Source organism: Nannobrachium achirus (assembly GCF_963921795.1).
Source record: "Nannobrachium achirus genome assembly, chromosome: 12".
NCBI lineage: Eukaryota > Metazoa > Chordata > Actinopteri > Myctophiformes > Myctophidae > Nannobrachium > Nannobrachium achirus.
Genome location: NC_137832.1, coordinates 5,548,989 through 5,564,611, shown reverse-complemented (window position 1 = coordinate 5,564,611; position 15,623 = coordinate 5,548,989). Strand labels below are relative to the sequence as shown.

At 43.1% G+C, this 15,623-nt stretch overlaps 1 protein-coding gene across 1 annotated transcript in view; it reads right to left on the bottom strand.

Annotated features, from left to right (window-relative positions):
* The window catches only part of tmc1 (transmembrane channel-like 1), a gene marked incomplete at both ends in the record, with an annotated part of 70,076 nt that overhangs the window by 31,007 nt on the left and 23,446 nt on the right, over positions 1-15,623 (bottom strand). Inside the window, 7 exons of the mRNA XM_080737935.1 lie at positions 6,173-6,412; positions 7,567-7,634; positions 8,288-8,416; positions 10,724-10,873; positions 12,933-13,112; positions 13,578-13,772; positions 15,070-15,214. Coding sequence (XP_080594061.1) covers positions 6,173-6,412; positions 7,567-7,634; positions 8,288-8,416; positions 10,724-10,873; positions 12,933-13,112; positions 13,578-13,772; positions 15,070-15,214 — 1,107 coding nt within the window. The remainder of the gene's footprint in view (positions 1-6,172; positions 6,413-7,566; positions 7,635-8,287; positions 8,417-10,723; positions 10,874-12,932; positions 13,113-13,577; positions 13,773-15,069; positions 15,215-15,623) is intronic.

The window sequence follows — 15,623 nt, the reverse complement described above, 5'->3', positions numbered from 1 at the left end:
ATTAAATGGTACTACCTTTTTTCATTGACAAAAAAATAAATAAAATAAAAATAAAAACTAAGCTATGGTGACTAAAACTAAAACTTAATATATCCATTCACAAGGGTGACTAGATGTCCCAAAAATCCTAGCATAGCCTATTTTTGTATGTAATTACAGTGGTCTACTTTGATAAAATTATGTACAACAGGCTATATGACAAAGTGGTGAGTGGTACATTGCTGCACTCTGCTGTGAACATAGTGTGCTCTATACGTTCACATTCAGGTCACAAATAGTTTAATTCCTGTTTGAAAGTGATTTTCATGTTGTTTTGGAAATGGGCTATATTGGCCATAGAATGAATACTCACAGTCACAGCCGCTGTGCTGCGGTGGAGCCGGTCGGACGCCAATGTGACGGCGTCAATGACGTCGTCAAGACGCAGAGCAACGCGACGCCGCCAGTGGAGCCCTGGGGTTAGGCCGCATGGCACCAGGGACGTGCTGGCCATTGGGAAAAGCGTGACAACTCCCGAAAAGCCGGTCCATTCCCGGCCGGTCCAGGCCGGCCATTAAAAAGAAATGGCTGGCCCACAAAGTAAATATAACTCATGTAATTGGCCCACTGGCTTGTCTCTCATGATCTGAAATGGACAATCTTTGAGTAGTAGCAGCTATAGAGAGAGATCTCTCTCTATAGGGCTGAGTAGCAGCAGCCCACAGAGCCATCACATTGGCCCCACTGGCTTGTATATTATCTGAATACTGGCCCACTACTCCCTAGCTTCCTTGACTACTCCTGGATGGTCCACATACCGGTACAACATCATTAGACTGTCTTTGTACCAGAAAAACAATGAGACCTAAAATCACAGTAACCGTTCATCGGTTAGTATTTGGGGCCCGATCCTGCTAAAGCCCAACAAGGATCTGCAATACAATAATCCAGAGTCCAACACCAAATTAATCTCTCAGACTTGCATTGCCTCTTTAATGCGCGCAGCGTGCACATCTCTTCTGGCCGATTCTCAGCATGAATGGAAGTTTGGTTTGGCTATTAATATCACGGACGGATGGAAAGTGCCAAGGAATTCTAAAGCCACATCTCATACACTACATTGTTGTTTGATTAAATTTAACGTGGCGTGCTACTGATAAAAGCTCATTGCTCATTAATAGCCAACTGCGTTCTGACCGCCCCTTTACCACAGAGACACAGCCTTCATGCTTATAATGTGATGTTTTCCAGCAGCAAATAATAGAAAATGAGAGATAACAATTAAGTCTGTTGTTGGCAATCATGCCGTGAAGAATATAAAGCCATGTTACATGATTGAGCTGCTGTACTGTAAGTAATACGTTTTGTGGTTGGCTTGCTTTCTTTGTGGTGAACTATGACTGAATGATCTTGCAAACGTTATATCCTCCATAATACACAATAAGCCTCGCAACCTACTTTCTACTCGTCAGAGTAACTGGATGATGCAGCTATGATGCACATTTATAGATACTACAACACGATCATCAGGCATTATAGTTGGAGGAAGATGTTTTTCAAAAAGGTGTACAGAAAGTGTTCAAATTATGTTTTATGTGGCCACACCCACCTGTTCATTAGGTATATTTTCAGGTGGGTGTTGACCCAACTGAAGTTAGCCACACCCACAGTGTTGTTGTGTGGTAAAAAAAAAGGGGGAGGGGATGATATTATGATGTCATTATATCAGTGTACCGGGGGATTTCAATTGGGTTTTTCGACTCAGAGGCTTTCAGCTTTCAGGAAGAAGAAATATTTGCATATTCTAACCACACCTGGGGGTCTATTATAGTAATGTTAACTCCATAGACACATACAAAACATATTATAACCACACCTCTATTACAGTAACTAGAAGCTTGGATGCCCAGCGGGCCGAGCTTCTAGTTAGGAGCCGTTTTTGACCATTTATGCCCATATATGGAGATCTATGTATCTGCCTGATGGGCTGCAAGCGTTGTGAGCTTGTAGATCGGCTATTTCCACTATCAATGTTCTTTTTTTAGTATAAAGTTGTCAAATATGTCAGTCATTTTATTTAGGTTACAGAATGTGTCACATCTGCCATGTGCAACTTCAAAGCCTAAAAGCTGAACAGAAATGTAATTGTCAACGACAAAAACACAATTAAATGGTTAATGACTACCTTTTTTCATTGACAAAAAAAATAAATAAAATAAAAATAAAAACGAACTATGGTGACTAAAACTAAAACTTAATATATTGACAATTTCGTCAACAAATAAAAACTAGACTAAAATATCAGGGAGGGACTAGTGGAAAAGAGTTCCAGTAAAGTATGTGGTAATGTAGGGGTGGGTAGCCTTCTTGTTGTGTTTGGTTCTTGTTTTTCGTTGGCTTATATTAGGTAAGATAACTGTCCTACCTTTGATTTGTTAGGTAAGCATAGGTTGATTAGGATTTTACCTATATTCTGACCCCACTCTGAGGTATAGGCTATACAGTACAGACCCATTCACTGTCAATACTTTCAAAATAAGTGTGAACCCGATCCTGTAGGTTCACACTCTACAACATCCGTAAAATCAGACCCTTCCTCACCCAGGAGGCAGCCCAGCTCCTCATTCAGACATCTGTCATATCAAACTTGACTATTGTAACTCTCTCCTCACTGGTCTCCCGGCATGTGCACTTAAACCTCTCCAACTGATCCAAAACGCCGCGGCACGACTGGTCTTCAACCAGCCTAAGTTCTCACATGTCTCTCCCCTTCTCCGCAGCCTCCACTGGCTCCCGTTTGCGGCCCGCACTGAATACAAAACACTGATGCTGACCTTCAAAGCAGCCAAAGGTATTGCTCCTCCATACCTCCAAGACCTGATCAATGCCTACACCCCCACCCGTTCACTTAGATCAGCCAACACAGGGAGGCTGACAGAACCCTCGCTAAAAACTCCAGGGCAAAAATCCACTCGTCCGAGACAGTTTGCCCTCCTGGCCCCCAAGTTGTGGAATAAACTCCCTGTCGCACTTAGAACAACGGACTCACTCGCTAGCTTTCGCCGTGGACTGAAGACTCACCTCTTCAGACTCCACCTAAACCCTTAGCACTACAGAAAATCAATGACCATACATGAAGATAGTTAGCATTTGTTTTTAGGTTTTTTTAGAACTTTGATTATATTGTGTTTTTTTCTAGATAGATATCCATTTGCACTTGTTATATTGCTGTTGATGTACTGACATATTATCTTGTGATGTTTTTGTATCTGCTTATTGTAAGTTGCTTTGGATTAAAAGCGTCTGCTAAATGCCTAAACTGTAATGTGTAAACTGTAAATCCAAGTTTGGTGGCTTTAAAACTGGTGTTGGCTGGATGTGTTTGGGGACTGGGGAAGGAGGGGGTCCATTTTCTATGTTACACCAAGGGACCCCTGGCCTGGGTGGTAAATCCTTAGGCTTTTAGATGTCCAATATGCGTCTGACCTGGTGTGCTGCGATGGGGCTGTGTCGGAATGACGGGACTCTTGCAAAAAAACGTGTCGCCACTCCGACACGCTGAAAGCAATTGTCGGAATGGCAGGTCGTTATGGAACTATGAAAGTACCGCAGCTCCGAAAATTAGAACTCAATGTCTGAATGGGGATATTTCGGAATGGAAAACCGTCACGACTTCTGCGTCACAGAGCGGTGCGGTGCTGGCAGCAGGTTGCTGATTTATACTTAATTCACCCTTTGTTAGCCTCCTGGTTGGTCCCTAACTGACCAACCAGCAGGCTCTATTTGCCTTGTCCCGCCCTGGTTCCGCCTTTTTTATGTTGAATTAGCTAAAACATAATTTTTGGAGAAATAAAAACATTTAAAAACATGCTGATTCACTATGCTGCCACTGAGCAGCTCCAATTGACTGAAACAAAGTTTGAAATTAGAATTGAGCACACAGAATAACAATATGAAGCAACTGAATTAACATGGCAGTGGATGGAATGTCCCACTGAATGTCCCACCAAGACACAGCAACCAATGGGTGTGCAGAGGGGCAGGACAATGGGCGGGACTTGACAAAGGGTGAATTGCAGGCTGGTGTTGCGCACCAAATAGTCATTCATAGCATTGTATGATATTTATCAGAAAAGCACTTGTAAACAAAAGAACAAAAAACAAAACAGTTCAAAATAAAAGTTATTTACGATAGGGTCAGGGGGAGGGTAAGGTTAGGCTAGGTTTATTGTTACCAGTTTCAAGCGCGGCTGCCGCCTGTAAGTGGTTTTTCAGGGCGGTTTTAAAGGATGTTAGGCAACGCTAAAACTGGAGTAAAGTTATCTCATCTTAGTTTTAGTTAAAACTCTGGCTGCCACATTTTAAACAATGGGTTCAGCACCATCCACAGTGGGATGGTGAGTAGGGATGGGACAATAAGCGATGTTATCATTTATCGTGATAAAAAATACTCATGATAATCGTATTGTGGAGATTTGATTTATCGCGATATCGTCCTCCGGTTCAATTCACCTTTTATTTGCCGAGCTGCATACCCGTTACCATTTAAACCCTCTATAATTGGTAAAAGGTACTTATAATATACGTACTTGATACAGTCATTTTTTCACTCTCAATCTCAATCTCAATCAAAAATAGCAGATCTACAAACTCACAACGCTTGTAGATCTGACAGTTTTCTGCAAATGTTCCACCCCAGGATAACGGATTTTGATTATCGCGATAATATTGTAAATCGCGATTTCTTTGGTCACAATCATCGTGATATAACATTTTCAGGTCGTCCCATCCCTGAAGGGTCCACAGTGGAAGGAGGGTACCGCGGTATACCGCGGCCTACCGCGGTGTCTGGGTCCTTACCGCGGTCAAAAAAGACTATAAAGAGGCAAATTTTTATTGAGAACGAGTGAGTTTTAAAACGTTTCATTTTCATCGAAAATGAAACTAACGCTAGACCCTAGGTTTTGCCTCACACAGAGACAGAGAAATCCCCACTGGACACTGACTGGAGCAGCAGTCTCGTAGCAGGCAGCAGCGTTAAACTGTCTCCATTATCCACACGACACAAGTATGTTTATACATACCTTGTGGCAGTTTCTTTTTTATTCATACGGACAGAGCGCGAGCCGCGAGGACTAAAACCGAAAATGAAACTAGCTTCTACTTTTTCCAACACACCGCTGACTCCAATTGCAGGAGCGCGTTGTGCCCCGTCGGCGATTTTACAACCTTTTGTGTCAACTCTTGTAACTAAAACCTGTCACTCAATCAATGCGATTTGAGACGAGTTTACAGAATCAATGTACACGATCTACCCGTCGATCTCTCATCTGGTTGTTGTTCACACACAGCATACTGTGTCTGAAAAGCCCCAGTAGCCTACGTTACTATAATAACCCTGTTAAATAGATTATTAATAAGTTAAATAAATATGGATAGGGATAAATCCATAACCAAAATAAGACAGAGACGAGCCAAAGGACTATCAATAAATTGCTGTATTTGAAGAGAGTCAGACAAGGAGACAAACAGCTGAGCATACCATCCTGGTGGCAGCTTCTAATTCTCTCTCTCTCCCAAGATGGAAGTTAACATACAGTATATAAAGAGTACAGTTATGACAGTTAGGTTGTGGGACTCATTCATTCGTTCCCAGATCATAACAAGAAGACAGACACGTAGAGTATTGGTAACTTTCCACTAGTGACATACAGTATAACCAAAAACATGATTTCGTAGAGTTGCCATGACCTGTAATCTATTAGCTTGAACTTACAGTATACAACCAAAATATGGTCTCCTATACTGTAAGTTCAGTTCATAATATATAACCGTATATGGTCATATGAGCCTCATACACAAATCATACAATTATGTATCATAATTCATATCTATCAAACCCAGACAGTGCACAGATCTACAAGCTCAGAACGTGTCGCGGATGCGACGTGTTGTGAGCTTGTAGATCTGCTCCTTTCAAAGCCAGACCCGCTGTGCTGTACGGGGATGTATAACTCGGGCTGTGGAGCGGCAAATTCTGGGCAGATGATTGGAATATTTTGGCTTATCTCCGAACCTTTGCCGAAATTGATAGATACGGGGGTGCGGTAATTACCGCAATACCGGCGGTAAATGGGAAGACAGTAACCGCGATAACAAAATGTCGATACCGCCCCACCCCTAGGGGACTCACCTGAAGGGTCCACAGTCGAAGGAGGGTGGGATGGTGACGATGGTGTAGATGGCGGGCAGCGTGGACAGGAAGAGGATGACCAGCAGCATGGCCATGTAGAAGTTGTTGGAGCCGGAGGCCTTGAAGACCCTCTCCTGGGGCACGTTGCAGCACATCACCGCCCAGCACTGCAGGTACATGGACACGTGCAGCCGCAGCACGTTGAGCGCCGGCAGACAGGGGGCGTAGAAGGCACCCATCCTGCAACAACACACAGCAGTAAGAGTTGAGGCATTACATTTTGTAATGCCTCAACTCGTTAGTTGAGGAAGTTGAGGCACTCAAATAGCCGATCTACATGCTCACAACGCGTTGTGAGGCGTTGTGAGCATGTAGATCGGCTATTTTCACAACTTCTGCCTCTAATATTTGACAATTTGGACAATGTTTAATTTGTCATTTTTATTAACTCATACAGTGCCTCTCCCGAACTAGTTCGGGATATTCGGGATCAAAAACAATTTTTTATTTGCTATTTTACTTACCCCGAGCTGCTTGGAGCAACGTGGGTGGTCCCGGCTCGCCCAGCGCTAGCCAACGAGCTACGCTAGATGCTCCGACGATTTATTCCATTGACAATGGTTTAAAATAAAGTTTAGACCCCCCCCAATGTTCACCCAATGTTCATTGTAGGCGGCGCGACGTATTCCAGGGTGCCTATCCCGAACTAGATCGGGATATTTAATGAAATGGAATAAAATGATAAGAGGCCTTCTGAAGCCTGGCTTGATTTTTGTAGCTACTAGCCGAAAGCTAGCAATGTCCCGGCCGGACGTTATTTGCGAACGAAATCGCCAATCTCCGCCTAATCAAATGAAAGACCGCATCTTTGAAGGCTTGTATCTCTGGATTGTGTCTTTAGGGAAGCGGCGCGAGGTTTATTTACGGCGAAATCGCCCAAAAATGATCTTTTAGATGACAAAATGGGAATAGCCATTCTGTTAGCATTATCATCCGGGACATTTCCATGACGTGCATGAACGTGAGCACGTGAGGTCCTGGAAGGTTAGGTCCTGGAAGCTAAAGCGCTCGCCTATGAGAGATGCGCTGGCATTCTTTGGCCCCTAGAGGGCGCCGGCACTCAATGAGTTAATAAGGTATTAAAAAGTCCTTACATTGTCACTTTAGAAGTGTGCAGATACCCTCTATACACTTAAACTGTATGTTGGTTTTGTTTACTGTTAAGTGAGAAAACAATGTTGCACATTAAGTTAATCATCTGGGGACAGCCCCAAAATAATTTGGGGACCCCCCCCCCCGGGGGTCCCGACCCACAGGTTGAGAACCACTGGCTTACAGCAACCACACTAATGATCTCAAGTGGAAGTATTTGGAAGCAGTATGAAGTGTCCTACCAGATCATTCCTTGGTTGAAGATCAGGCCCAGGACATTCCCACTGACATCAAACTCAGAGTAGGAGGGCTGTTTACACAGGAAGAAACACAGCATTGATTTGAAGTGGTCAGTGGTGTAAAGTAACTAAGTACATTTACTTAAGTAATGTATTTAAGTCACATGTTGAGGTATTTGTACTTACTGGAGTATTTCCAATATCCAATACTTTTAATTCTACTCCAAAAATATTCTACTCCAAAAATATTTCACCGGATATTTTATCTACTCCACAGGGCCCCTACAGATCTTTTCAATAGACATGTCCATTGACCAGATTTTCCGGTGAAATATTTTCTTTTCTGGCCAAAAAGTGTATTTTAGACGTGAGGTGGGGGGCTCTGAGTGCTTCCACCAAGGAAAGTAGGCTTTCAACTCCCAAAAGCTGTCTTTGTTTTGGTGAGTAGGCAAAACTGTATTTGTTATTTTTGGCTTGCTGCGGGCGCAGTGGATGGTTAGTGACACAGCGCTAAGGAGAACTCCTTCTAACGCTATGGACCAGAGCTAGGACCAACTAAGCATACAGGGTCCAGATGGTTTGTCATCATATGCCCAAGATGTTGCAAGCCTCTCTCCTCCCTCCCCTTCCTCTCCCCTTTACACCACAGCCTAATCCTAATAGAGCAGAGAGAAATAAATAAACATAATCTCCCCAAAAAAACAGGTAAAAGTCAGTGACTCACAAAGCCCATCTCCAGGTCCCAGCACCAGCAGTGGTTGAGGAATCGAACCATGACGGCTCTCAGGAAGTCCCCGATCAGCAGGGTGATGTAGGTCGTCATGGTGTCCGAAATAATGAGACGCACAAACTCCTGCAGGGACGCAAAGACGTGTGCATGTTGACTGAATGGTTTAGGGTTGATTGAACTAATTGATTTATACAAAAGTATAACATAAAATAATAGCATTTCAAAAATATCAGTCCGATATTCTGGGAGATATAAGGATGGAAATGACAAATGACCTACCTCTAACAATAAGAGATTGTTTGTCGTTTCCATCCTTCAAGTACAATCCAAAAAAATGGTTACTTGACAATCAAACCTGTGAACATGTATAGTCTTAATAGTATAGCTCATGTATGTATATTTTTAATGATCCTTTTTCTGATGTAGGGTACTGTTGGTAATATGTGTTGTTTGTTGTTTTTAGTTTTTTTGTTTACAGGAGGAATAGTACATACATGTATGTTTTTAAATGCCCTCTCCTAATGTAGGGTTAATGTTTGTTGGTATTGGTGTTGTTTTGTCTTCATGTGGGGACTACGGATGTAATGTAGCATTCTTGCTAATTCCGGTGTATTTACATTGCATTTATGTAGTTTTCATTGTCCCGTCTAAATAAACAAATAAAGTAAAGTAAAGTATATTTCATATTCCATCACAATTGGCTAACATTGGCTTCCAAAGTTTGCTGGATTCTTCCATTTTGAACAAAATTACTTAAATCATGAACGCAGCTTGTGATTACATAGATATTCTGCACGCACGTTCCCACTAGGTCAAGGAACAAATGCCACTCGTTTCACATTGGCCTGTTATAGCGCCACCAGCAGGTCGACTTTTGCCAAACCAAAATGCCTCAAATCATGCAGGCAGCGTCACATTGCCGTTAAAGGCCGAAGAAGACATGGCACTCTTTTCAAATTTAGCACCACCAGGACCTACCTGACCTGGTGAAGATCTGTGCTCGGAAGAGCACTGCTTCTAGTTTTCGCTCTGTTGACTTGCAGCAAGGTTAGCTCTTTTTGTTTCCCTTTCTTCTATTGTGACAAATAATAAGGTGGGCATAATAATCTTCAGCTTCAGCCCATAACTTCTCAGCCAATAGATATCATGTTGCCTTTGCAGTTGCAGATTGTGCAGTCCAGGAAGGAACCCCAGGTGAAGGAGTTTAAGTATCTCGGGGCGTGGAGCGAGAGATCAGCCGGGGAATCGGAGCAGCAGGACCGTCTTGCTGTGTCTCCCTTTTTTGTTTTTATTCTTGTTTTATTTGCACTGACTATGGACACTTATTGTTTGGCCCTGCACTATTGGGTTGTGTTGGTAGTATTGAGTACTATTGCTGTGTTGACATGGTGGTGAGATACTTGTGTTGCACTGACTAGCATTGACTGTTATGAACACTTTTGTTTTGCACTGCATTGTTAAAGTTGTGCTTTAAGGAGCTATAGTCAACTTTTTCATGTAGGGCCGACACTTTGTTTACATCCTAGTCTATAGACTAGAATGTAAACAAAGTGTCGGTCTGACAATGGCCAAAATGATTATTTTATCATTATTTTACGCTTTTTGTGGTCATTTTTTAATAGAAACACATAGCTTATTTTTTTATAAAATATTTTCGAAACATTATTTTTATTTTAGCATCCGTTTTTCAAGAAAAAATTACTATAGCTCCTTTAAGTATTGCTATTTTTGTGTGACGTGACACTTATGAGCGTTGAAAGTTTTTTTGACACTTCATGAATAATATTCTTCTTTTATTGTGACAGCTGTTTGACACTTTATGTATATCTCTGCTGTCGCGCTGAAACCTCCTAACTCCAAAATGTTAATTCTCTGGAAAATGAGCTCAGGTGGAGAGAGGGCCAATAGGGTGGAGTTAGCTGGTTTGGCAGAAAGTGTGTGGAGTTAGGAGGTTTTGTCCCAAGCACTTTTTACTACTTTCCATTGGTTCAATATTATCTTAACCAACACTCAGGTGTAAAGGTTGTTCAATAGCCCTGATTTATGCCAAAAACCTCCAAAATTGAGTTAAGAGGTTTTGGCCAGACAGTGACGATATATTCTTCTTTTTATTGTGCCTTGCTCTTTTTGACTGTACACAACAAGTCAACAACTTTTCTTCTTTTTCATACTTCTCTCTGTAACTTTGTTATCCTTAAACTGCTGTGCTGCCTCTGGACGACTGATTTTTCCCTTGGGATTGATTGATTGATTGATTGATTGATTTTATTTGAAAAGCAGTAAAATACAATACAATACAGCAATTCGAGGATTACGCAGAAAAGTCGTGAGACTTATTTCCGCTGATAATAAAGGTATCTACACACACACACACACACACACACACACACACACACACACACACACACACACACACACACACACACTGACCTGGCCCACCATGGTTTCCCAGCAGGGTCCTCTGGGTACGTCTGCAGGGTGGACGGAGGGTGGAGCAGAGGTGGTGTTCTGGTGCGTTCCATTAAACACTGAGGCCTCCCACACCGTCATGTTCAGCTTCACCACCTCCTCCTCCTTCCTCTGAAACGCACACGCACACACACACGCGCACACATACACACGCACATGCACGCACACACACACACACACACACACACGCACACAGGCACACACACGCACGCATGCACGCACTCACGCACATGCACGCACACACACACATAGAAACACATCGAACATTGTCTACATGTTATTAGCCTACAGCAATGCTGCACTCCAACATTTTCATGTCAAGGACCCCCACATTAATATGTATTTGGCCGTGGACCCCAATCTGAAAATATTTTGTGTCAGTGACTCCCAGAAGAGATTTGTGGAAAAAAGAACAGGAAATTATTGATTCCATATTAACCTGGAAATGAAATGCAATATTACTTTAACTAGGCCCTATATATTTTTTAGTAGATATAGGGTTAGTGCCGCGAGCTTGTAGATCTGCTATTTTTGATCTGCTATTTCACTTTTTTTGCAAATCTTTATATATTTCTAAAGCAAACATTCGTAACTCAAATCTTTCTTTCTCAGGGTCCCTGGAACAACATATTTTGAGACGGGGGTCGGCGGTCAAATATTATACATATAATTCTAGGGGTCCTTGACATGAAAAGGTTTGAGAACCACTGACAAGGAGACGTGGGTTTAAAAAAGCTTGTATATCTGCTATATTAGAGCTTGTATATCTGCTATATTAGAGCTTGTATATCTGCTATATTAGAGCTTGTATATCTGCCATATTAGCTAAAGTATAAAATAATTTCAGGTCTTAATGGTTAAAGGGATATTCCACTTTCAAAAAAACGTCTGTGTTTTTTCCATAACGGTTTTCATGTATTTTTTATATATTTTTATTGTATTTAATTCTTTACATTTTCCAAAAGAATTATTAAAAATACATGAAAAACGTTATGGAAAAAACACGGCCTGCTCACGTATTAGGAGGGTAGTATGAGTCACCAGAAAAAATAATGGGTGTATTTAATGAATCTATCATGGATAAAATGGAGTTTGAAGTTACAATGAGTGTGTGTGGGGAGAGGCCCTGGGCCTGGAGGGCCAGATAACTTTTACATCAAATATCTAAATACTGAATGAAGAAAATTAAAAACTGTTCAGGGTGTTCATTGCGACCGTAGGTCGCATTTACTACCAAAACCTCCACAGGCTGTCCGTGAGTGAGTCAGTCACACGTCACACTCTGAGTGAGTCAGTCCGTCAGTCACACGTCACACTCTTGCCCTGCTCATATCTCCGCAACCGTTGCCCCGATCCATGCCAAATTTTGCACACACACTCCTTACCTGCCAAACTACAACCTCCCCGGAGCTCCAGGGACCCCCAGGTCCCTGGGGGACCCCCAGATGTAAAAAATGACCAAATGTGCTAAACTGACCAAATGACCACCCCAACGGGGCTGCTCACTGGGAATTCCCGGGGACCACCGACTCCTGGTGCTCCAGAACGGATGCAAAAGTGGTGGCGCCCCCAGTGGAGGACCCCTACACTGCAGCTCACATAAAATGCCGTAACTCCGGCTAGGAGCGACCGGGACAGCCGGGGCCGGTACCTATTCGTCCGCCTTGGCGGCGCGGAGACCCCACCCCTCATTTCTCACATGGCCCTCTTCTAGCGCCACCATGAGGCCCATTCTTGCAAAACACATTTTTGGACACTGCTCCTAAAACTTTTGCCCTAAAATCACGCAAATCGGTACACAGTATGTCTACACTCATCCCATCAACATGAATCTCTCCCATATAGCGCCACCTCCAGGCCGATTTTTAAAAACACATTTTTGGACACTGCTCCTACAGATTTTGCCCTAAAATCACGAAAATCACTACACAGTATGTCTACACTCATGTCATCAACATGGATCAGGAAGATTTTGGAAAAACACATTTTTGCCCTATTTGTGGAGATAAGTGACCTACGGTCGCTTATCTCCCGATTAGGGAGTCTTACTGGTATATATATATCCCTTTAACTCATTTTTCCGAGGACCTCCCCTGGAACCTCCCTCCCGGGCCCCCGCCACTGCCCCGGACCCCTGGAACCCCCCTCCCTGCCGAGGACCCCCGGTCACCTTGAGGTTGATCTCGTCCATCAGGGCGATGATGAAGGTGTACAGGTTGCCCAGGAACAGGGCGAAGATGCGCCCCAGCTGCCACTGGAGGGCGATGCGGGGGTGGTAGTTCTCCAGAGAGCTGATCACATCAAACAGCATGGGACAGAACATCCCCAGCAGCGACATCACCATGTTTACCTAGAGCACAATGACATCACCATGTTTACCTAGCAACCACAAAGACATCACCATGTTTACCTAGCAACCACAATGACATCACCATGTTTACCTATAGAGCAACCACAACAGGGAAGTGCAGAGAATGTTAGAGAGGCATGGGGCTGACATTTCTAAAAGTTCCTTTTGGTCAAAATGGCAGACCTCCACGCTCACAACGTGTCGCAAGCTTGGTTGTCGGCTATTTCCGATGCTTGATACCACAATGAACTAAGGACAATCAGGTCAATACTGTGCATACGGCATGGATTTCTACACAGCTGAGAGCTTGTAGATCGGCTATGTTTGGCTAAAGTTTTCCTCGGAACAGGGATGCGAGGGTTCAAGTTGTTCATTTAAAAGAATGATCCTATCACACAAGGATTTGGCACCTCCCCTGTTAGTATCTCTCAGGACCCCCTAGGGGTCCCGGACCCCCTGCTCTACCTCGTTCCTCTCCCACCAGGTGTGGGCCTCCAGTCCCTCCAGGGCGAACTTCTGTGACCTGCGCACCACGAAGTAGATGAGGTATCCACTTCCTGCCAGGCAGCACAGAACCAGGAAGTTGGCCAGCACGCGCAGGAAGCGCGTCAGGTGGATGTTGTCGTCCTTCCTGCTCTCCTGCTCCTCTAAGATGGCCTCCTATTGGACCACATGTCAATATGGGATGCGTGAATCAAAACAGCGGAGCAGTTCGGACAATGGAACAAGGGGGGAGCGCTTGTTTTCTGTGGAGATGACGGAGGCGCGCCGGCGTTGTATTATAAACACAATCTGATGTAGCTATAACAACAATCACGACATAGGCTATTTATTATAATCACTAGTTCACTATGAAGTGTCTTTAATTATAATTAAAGTAAAAATAGTCAAATAACAAGCAAGGACAAATTGTTCTGCCCACAACCTTATCAAACCAAAATGCCTAAACTACTGTAAATGTAGGCCTATTATAACTATGATAATGGTTCTTAACTTCTTGTAAGTCCCAATTATTAAGTATAATACTTGACCTTATAAATATAAAATGTTTATGATTATTTCTTGTGTTATACGTCATGAAACAAACAAAACTGACTGAAAATGAATAAGTTTAAAATATATGTTAAAATGACATATATTTTAAAATGTCCAAATAAATGTCAAATATTATCAAATAATATCGCGGCAACCCTGGACTGCCGCCGCGGCACCCCAGGGTGCCCCCGCTGCCCCGTCACCCACTTTGAAAACCCCTGTCCTATTGGACCATAGGTTGATATGGGATGGTGAGTGTTACAATTTACAAGTTACAATGTAGGCATTTAGTAGACGCTCTTAATCCAGAGCGACTTACAATAAACAAGGTAATACATCATTACATCAACATCAATACATCAAATGCATAAAAATGTCAATCTAGAAGCTATCTAGCTTTCATGTATGGTCATTGAGGGTAGGCGAGTGCTACGGTACCTTGAAGCTGGTGGTGATGGAGGTAAACATACCTTGAAGCTGGTGGTGATGGAGGTAAACATATCTTGAAGCTGGTGGTGATGGAGGTAAACATACCTTGAAGCTGGTGGTGATGGAGGTAAACATATCTTGAAGCTGGTGGTGACGGAGCTAAACGTTTAGATGTTGGTATCTTGAAGCTGGTGGTGATGGAGGTAAACATACCTTGAAGCTGGTGGTGATGGAGGTAAACGTTTAGATGTTGGTACCTTGAAGCTGGTGGTGATGGAGTTAAACACACCTTGAAGCTGGTGGTGATGGAGGTAAACATACCTTGAAGCTGGTGGTGATGGAGGTAAACATACCTTGAAGCTGGTGGTGATGGAGGTAAACATACCTTGAAGCTGGTGGTGATGGAGGTAAACATATCTTGAAGCTGGTGGTGACGGAGCTAAACGTTTAGATGTTGGTATCTTGAAGCTGGTGGTGATGGAGGTAAACATACCTTGAAGCTGGTGGTGATGGAGGCGTACTTGTTGTCAGCGGTCTCAGGGTTTCCTATCAGGTAGTCCCAGCTGGTGAACATCTTCCAGCTGAAGTTGAAGCTGTTGTCGTCCACTCCTCCCGTCTCGTTGGCATTACGGGCCATCCTGTAACCACGCCTTCCATTTAGATTCAGAACGACACTTTTCATTGTCCAGATAGGCTGTTTTATCTATTTATTTCTCAGTAAGACTAATTAGAGGTGACACGACCAGTCGATCTAATACAGGGAAAAAAATAGTTCAAGATTCAAGAGCGTTGCATTGGCACCTGCTTTTTGATGTGGCAAGTGCAAGCCACAGTTAAAACAACGGACACCCTGGGCACCCATGGCCACGTGGTTAAAGGGTCACCCCCATAATGACTGACTTATTTTCTATGGATTACTACAAGGAGACTGGAATTCATGGATATGTTTTGGTTTTTGGCGCATTCCTAAGCCAATAATTTGATGACCAACAGCAGTTCCGGATGGAGACATGTTTCACATTGACTCATTGATATAATAAAAAAACA